This window comes from Dysidea avara, chromosome 9 (assembly GCF_963678975.1).
Source record: "Dysidea avara chromosome 9, odDysAvar1.4, whole genome shotgun sequence".
NCBI lineage: Eukaryota > Metazoa > Porifera > Demospongiae > Dictyoceratida > Dysideidae > Dysidea > Dysidea avara.
In genome coordinates, this window is record NC_089280.1 from 28,685,750 (window position 1) to 28,692,614 (window position 6,865).

General features: G+C 40.1%; 2 protein-coding genes across 2 annotated transcripts; one reads left to right on the forward strand and one right to left on the reverse strand.

Annotated features, from left to right (window-relative positions):
* Positions 1–1,643, forward strand: LOC136266175 (ATP-dependent DNA helicase Q1-like). Its single transcript, XM_066061172.1, has 3 exons — positions 1–382; positions 432–714; positions 769–1,643. The coding sequence occupies exons 1-3, from the start codon at positions 139–141 to the stop codon at positions 1,202–1,204; spliced, it is 963 nt and encodes a 320-aa protein (XP_065917244.1). The 5' UTR covers positions 1–138; the 3' UTR covers positions 1,205–1,643.
* Positions 1,644–2,656: 1,013 nt separating this feature from the next.
* Positions 2,657–5,703, reverse strand: LOC136266174 (uncharacterized). The gene is made up of 6 exons (XM_066061171.1): positions 5,051–5,703; positions 4,569–5,000; positions 4,381–4,512; positions 3,464–4,185; positions 3,047–3,149; positions 2,657–2,993 (listed from the first exon to the last, which is right to left on the reverse strand). Exons 2-6 carry the CDS (start codon positions 4,800–4,802, stop codon positions 2,673–2,675), a joined length of 1,512 nt encoding a protein of 503 aa, XP_065917243.1. The 5' UTR covers positions 4,803–5,000; positions 5,051–5,703; the 3' UTR covers positions 2,657–2,672.
* Between the last annotated feature and the right edge of the window lie 1,162 nt (positions 5,704–6,865).

Here is a 6,865-nt window from a genome sequence, read left to right on the forward strand (position 1 = left end):
TCACCTCTTGGTTGGTGAGCGTTGATTGGCCTGGACCACGAACTAAAGAGGTGACAACGAACCAAGGATGTCTTCATCGAGTTTGTACGGCTTTCCCTTGCGTAGTTTTGGCGCGCAAATGACAAAGTCACCTCGTGAATGATGGCGAATGGACAGCTCACTGAACAAGTCTCAGGTACTGAACAAGTACAATCGGAGGATACTCCAGAGAGAACAATACTTGATGTAGCGGAAAAGATGGGCATAGCAAACCTCAAGCCCAAACAACTTGAAGCGATTTCTGCATTTTTGTCTGGAAGAGATGTTTTTGTATCATTGCCTACAGGATACGGGAAATCCATAATATTTGCTCTTTTGCCTCCAATATTTAATAGAATAAGAGGTATGAACTCTAAACACACACTGACACATTTATTACACTGTGCCTCTAGATTGCAATGATAGCCTGGTCGTGTGCATCAGCCCTTTAGCATCCCTTGAAATGGATCTTACGGAGAAATTTAGAAGCAGAGGGATAAATGCTGTGTTTGTCGGTGAGCAGCAAAAAGACTGGGGTCAAAGAAGAAGAGTGTTGGATGGAAATGTCGAAATTGTGTTCACCAGTCCGGAAAACATTATCTGCAATAAAATATACAGAAACATGTTACGCAGTGAAGTATACAAGAAGAGACTAGTGGCTTTGGTTGTTGATGAAGCACATTGTGTGAAAACATGGTGAGTTGTACAGGTGTGCTTTTATAATATTGTGCTTAAAAACTACATTTGCAGGGGTGATGAGTTCCGAACAGAATTTTCTAAGATTGGAGAATTGCGTAGTTTAATTCCTACCTCTGTAAACATCATGGCATTGACAGCAACAGCAACTTCAGAAGTTCTCAAAGTTGTTACAGAACGTCTGTCACTTGATAACCCACTCATCATTGGATTATCTCCCAGCCAAAGCCATATATTCTACAATGCAGAAAAGCTTCCAGATATTGCAAACTATTGTAGAGATCTAGAACTGAGTGCAAAATTGAAGATCAAACGCCTCTCTTTTCCTACAATGTTGATCTTTTGTCGCAGTTATGCTGACTGTGGTACAATGTACCATATTTTAGAAGTACTGATGGGACCACACTTCACTGAGCCATATGGTAGTCCTGCCAAATTCCACTGTTTTAGGCTTGTAGATATGTACACCAGGCCTCTACCAGCAAAATGAAATAGAAAGTTTTGAACTCATTCGTCACTGTCAACGGAAAACTCTGGGTAGTGATAGCAACAACAGCCTTTAGTATGGGCATAGATTGTCCTGACATCAGGACAGTAGTACATTTTGGAACACCTGGTACTGTTGAGGAATATTTACAAGAGAGTGGTCGTGCTGGTAGAGACCATAACCCTGCAACAGCACGTATGTTGTATGGAAAACCTCCAAAAGGTACATCAGTGCAAATGAAATCTTATGGCACCAACAAAAGAGAATGTAGGAGAAAGCTTCTTTTCAAGAACTTTTTGTTTAGCTCTGAAAACAGCGATGATATCCAGTTATGTAAATGTTGTGATAACTGTGCCAAAACTTGTAAATGTAGTGATTGTAGTAGTGGTGATAACATTGTACAGTAATTAAATTTACAATAACTAAATAAAAGTTAATATTACAGTGAGAAAGATCCTTATGATTACGAATGTTTACATATTATACTATCAATCTTTTCCTTTAGCCACTTGTCCAGCTTTTCCTTGTTGATTTGCTCTAAAAGTCTCTTAGGCAACTTAAAGCTGCTGTGTGTCCTTTGGTCTTTCTTGACAAAAACTTCCTTCTCTTCAAGTGTCCGTAAAACTATGTTAAAGTCCTTCTCATTTGATTTCTTTTTATGATAGTCACTCTCTCTCTCTACTCCCAATTCTCTAGCAAACTGACGACAAACATCACTCACAACACCAATAGTGTTTGCTGCTCTCTGGATGGTACCAAAGCTGTTGTTAGGACCAAGGTTTCTTAGAATCCCTTTTAGCCTCTTATTCAAATGTTCCATGTGCAGGTCTGAGGGGATGTTGCATCCTGCTCTGCCTTTAGTGTTAACAAACCGCCCCCATTTCAGCTGCGCTACTAATCTGGGGGATAAAATATGCAATTGACTAAGAAGGTTTACAGCTTCACCAGAATAATTCTTGCAACCACCAGACTTGAAGGCAAACAGCAGGAATTGCCAATACATTATCACTTTGTCACCATCTCCCTCCCTGATGGCATCGTTGAATCCACTCCATAACAACCCTAAAGTTAGCACTTCTGTGGCATAGACATGCACACTGTCTACAGATTGGCATGGTTGTCCAGGACGCCTTGTTTGCCTGGGTCGACGTCGCCTTGGTTGAGGTGGTTTAGGCTTCGGTAGCTCAATTTTAACATACTGCTCAACTAAAGCAGCAGCCATGTCATAGACTGTTTCATAATCATTGGAAGTCAGGATGGTCTTGGCAGCTGCTACAACATGAGCATCTAGGACAACACCTAAAAAATCTTCACATGCTCTCAAATTGTCTTTGGGATCAGTAGGAATATTGGTTCTGTTAATCTCATTTTTAAGCTGAAACAGAGTGCCCTTCTGTGTAGCTGACTGCTTGGAGTAAAGCCATTTCCATATTACCTGTGAACAAAATTGTAAAATATAAACAAGCTGTTTTCACAGTAAGAAATGAATTCTAAGAGTTATATTAGTATGCCAGTCATCAACTACAGGTACAAGTCCTTCCAATCGGTCCAGCTCATTCTCAGAATGATGGCGTACAGATTGGGCAGTATGCTCACGAGCTGCTGTTAACTGGTCTCCACTGCAGCAAATTGGATGAAAATTGTACTCAGTGTATGTCAGTGTCTCTTCTGAGTCTGCAAAAGTTATTGTCACATTGTTAGTTTGAGTAGGCACATATCGATGTATCTGATCCATGATTCTTGCCATCTCATCGATCTTGTTTTCATTAAGATTAATGACTCCCAGTGGGACCTGATATACGTAGATTAAATCCATAAATCACAACACAATATACATATTCATACCACAGTAGATTTCATTGACATTTCTTCACTGTACAGAAATGGAATGTGCCATAGTACATCTTTCTTCTGTGTTGAAAATTTCTCCATCTGCTGTACAAGTATCCTAAATAAGCAAACAATAGCAGCCCTTTTGTGTATGCATATATATATACATTATTTTTTATAGCAAATAGTATAATAATAATGACACAGCAAGTGTATAAACACTATTGTAATTAGCTGATTCGGCTCTCCACCAAATGCAGTTCAGTGGAGATAGTAGGATGCTCTGATGGCTGCAACTTTCTGCTCCCTCAAACAGCCAGCACAGCAGAACATAATAAAGAAAATAAGATGGCACAACACATCCAGGAGAGTGAACGAACGAACGATCGAACACACACACACACACACACACACTACTGAATACCAACATACCTTGAAACTAGTACTTTAAAGTGTTCTTTTATACTACACAGGTCATTAAGACTTGGTAAGATATCTTCAGGAGTGATGGCTACATTTTGTGGTGGAGCATTAGAGTAAAGAGAAAGGTCTATCCGATCTTTAGCTGCATACATATGAACACAGTGTAACAACTTGGTTTGATGATGAATACGCTGGAAGCTTGGATGGAAGTTCTTGTCCACATTGTCTATAGTAATCTTGAAACCTGACCAAGCATTTGATTGTACTGTCACTACATCCCCTGCTGTGGCTCCTTCATTTGTGTTGACTGGTGTTTGTTGTCCAACTGTGTCTTCATTTGCACGAGCTACATGATCAATAGTAACAGGTTGTCCTGGTAAACTATGTTCATCATTGGGTGATCTCACTGGACTATAGGCAGGAGCAATATAGAACACGTCTAATTCACTGATAGAAGTATCAGGCTGGATATATGAATACTCATTAAAAGTAAGTGATGTATCCATTTCTATATGTGATGTATCAGAAGCCGGCCAGAAAGACTCAGATTCTTGTGATTCACCACTACCATCAGCAACGCTACCATCAGTAAAACTATGATCAACAACACTACTATTCGCAGACACTTGTCTACTAAGTACTGATGATCTGCTGGGTGAGAACTCAGCAGCTGAATCTTCACACTGACCAATGTCAATGTTGCCAATTGTTTCATAGTTAAAGGACCTCTCCTATAAATATAAAATATAATTAAACGGCATTCATAAACTATAGCAACTCTGTATAACTGACTCTAAGACATTACAAACTATTTTATGGAGAATGTATTGTTCTTTAAAAAAAATTTATATTGTAATGCACAAGGTCGGGTCAATTGAATGGTTAAATGCAGCTCAAGTAGGTATATATGTACATGAAACCTATACCTCTATATATTTCTTCAACTCATCCGCCCAAAACAAAACCTCAACATCATGGTCTTCTGACAGACGGTTCACCAATGCAATGGTCCGCTTGTGGGACAGGCAAACCATTAAAGGTTGCAAACACTTGTATACCTGAAATTATACTTGATCGTATATTTTGGTTAGACATAGATTCTGTATGTCCATACCTGTTTATTAGCGCCATTGGCATACAACATAACTGATACGGCTCTTTGGACAAGTGCCATGTGAGGTGATCGACTTTTAATTATGACTCCAATAACAAAGTACAGCAGGGTCTTGCTAACATGGGGTAAGATAAACTTCACTAAGGCAACCAAAGTAGGAAGCTTTGCTTTGAACTCTAGAAAGATGGTTTCCCATCTAAACTGTTTAACAGCTTCATTACTGTCACGCATCATTGAGGATATTCTTGTGCTGCATATATCAGTGAGCTCATTACAGATCTTTCTCCCAAAAGCATTACATAAGAATGCACTGGTTTCTTCAGCATTCACCAATGAATTAGCAAGTGATTTATAAGATCTGTAAACCAACTTCCTTACACATGTTTTGCGTAGTTGGTCATCAATGTTATATGTGCGTGGTCCAATTACAACCTATAAAAAAGCTTGCACATAATACTGATCAGTAAGGCTATTAAACATACCTTGACATCTTTTGATGTTGAACTTGGTTGGGAGATTGAGGTGTTTTGACAAACTACTTTGTTTGGTGCCTGCAATTGGGAATTTAAACTAGGCCTCTTCTGTCCCACATGTGCTGTCGCTGAAGGTGACTGAGTATTGACTGACAATCTAGTCAACTTCCTTGTGATGCCATCAATCTTCTTTTTCAGATCTTTCTCAATCCGTTCAACAGACTTAGCCAGGTTGTTACAGCAGTTACACAAGTAAGCATTACTGTTGCACTCACAATAGGAAGACAATGGTCTTTCAGTGTACTCTAGACTTATCCTTTCCAAGACTCTCCTGGCTTCTGAACCACCTGCTCCATACAGCTTCTTCCGCTTGTGCTAAGAAGAGGTGTCATCAATTGGCGACTGGCATAGGCAACACTTATCACTCTGTCCATTCGCCATCATTCACGAGGTGACTTGGTCATTCGCGCGCCAAAACTACGCAAGGGAAAGCCGTACAAACTCGATGAAGACATCCTTGGTTCGTTGTCACCTCTTTAGTTCGTGGTCCAGGCCAATCAACGCTCACCAACCAATAGGTGATTTGCCTGCAGAACGTTTCTATTGTAGAGTCCCCAGACCCTTTCGGAGCAGGCGCTTATAATTTCCAATCGATAAGCGCCGTGCGGAGAAATAGGGTCTGGCTACGCGAGACTAGGCTTTGACAGGGTCGGAAGAAAGCTGCTACAGAAACCAGACTTGCCAGTGCTGAAGGAAGTACAGTGTGAAATATGATAGTGTATATTAGACTAGCAATCCATTTCTGGTAAAATCGTAAGTTTGATTTTGTGCGTGTGGAAGCCTTGTTATATGAAATCCGGTCACATTTAATATTATGAGAGGCATCACGTGATCTAACAATAATACAGATTGCTTGTTTGGCTGCCTCTTGCCATTCCTTGTGTTCCATGGGTTGGTATTAAAGTGTGGCCCTGTTTTAAGCGTCAATTGGTAAGTTACAGCTTATATGGGCTATAATGTATTCATGTGTGACTGAATTTGACAAAACAAGGCTTCGACGCACAAAGCTTTGTTAGGAGATATGGCGATTTTAAGGAATCATCGTGTAATAACTTCCCAGTGCCTACAGCTGTGCAAACAAAATTTGCACCAATTGTTCATCTGTTCACTAGCTATCACTGAGTGGGTGTATACATTTCTGATACCCAAAATTCGCCCTGTTTCGAGCAGCTTTTTTCGAGCGGGTAATAATATCACAGGCGGTAGTAATAGGGTGGGAGGGTGGGGGTGGACGGTGGTCTTAATATATGGGTATAAAATGAAGTAAGAAGACGATTGGAATCCAGAGGCCAAGTTTGGGCCCTCCATGGCCCTCAAATTACTCCGAATTGACTGAGAACACTATTGGCGAGCTCTCTGTGAAGTCCCAGCTCACTACACACCATTATCACAAAGCCATGGCCATTTAATGGTGCCAATCTCACACTCGTGGCTTTGACAGGGTCGGAAGAAAGCTGCTACAGAAACCAGACTTGCCAGTGCTGAAGGAAGTACAGTGTGAAATATGATAGTGTATATTAGACCAGCAATCCATTTCTGGTAAAATCGTAAGTTTGATCTTGTGTCTGTGGAAGCCTTGTTATATGAAATCCGGTCACAATTATATGTTGCACCAGTTACACTTTGCACCAGTTATATTCCAGAATATTCGTTAACTTTTTTACTGTAAATTATTCCTGAATTATTGCAGCATATAAATTATAATGGGCATTTTTCTATTCCCTTTGTAAAAACTTTCAATTATTCATGGTTAACTGTCACCTC

Coding starts and splice junctions, on each gene's coding strand:
- LOC136266175 (XM_066061172.1), top strand. CDS start 139: ATGATGGCGAATGGACAGCTCACTGAACAAGTCTCAGGTACTGAACAA. Junction 383..431: donor AATATTTAATAGAATAAGAG/GTATGAACTCTA, acceptor CTGTGCCTCTAG/ATTGCAATGATAGCCTGGTC. Junction 715..768: donor GCACATTGTGTGAAAACATG/GTGAGTTGTACA, acceptor CTACATTTGCAG/GGGTGATGAGTTCCGAACAG.
- LOC136266174 (XM_066061171.1), bottom strand. CDS start 4,802: ATGATGCGTGACAGTAATGAAGCTGTTAAACAGTTTAGATGGGAAACC. Junction 4,513..4,568: donor CCAATGGCGCTAATAAACAG/GTATGGACATAC, acceptor GTATAATTTCAG/GTATACAAGTGTTTGCAACC. Junction 4,186..4,380: donor AGTTGAAGAAATATATAGAG/GTATAGGTTTCA, acceptor TTATATTTATAG/GAGAGGTCCTTTAACTATGA.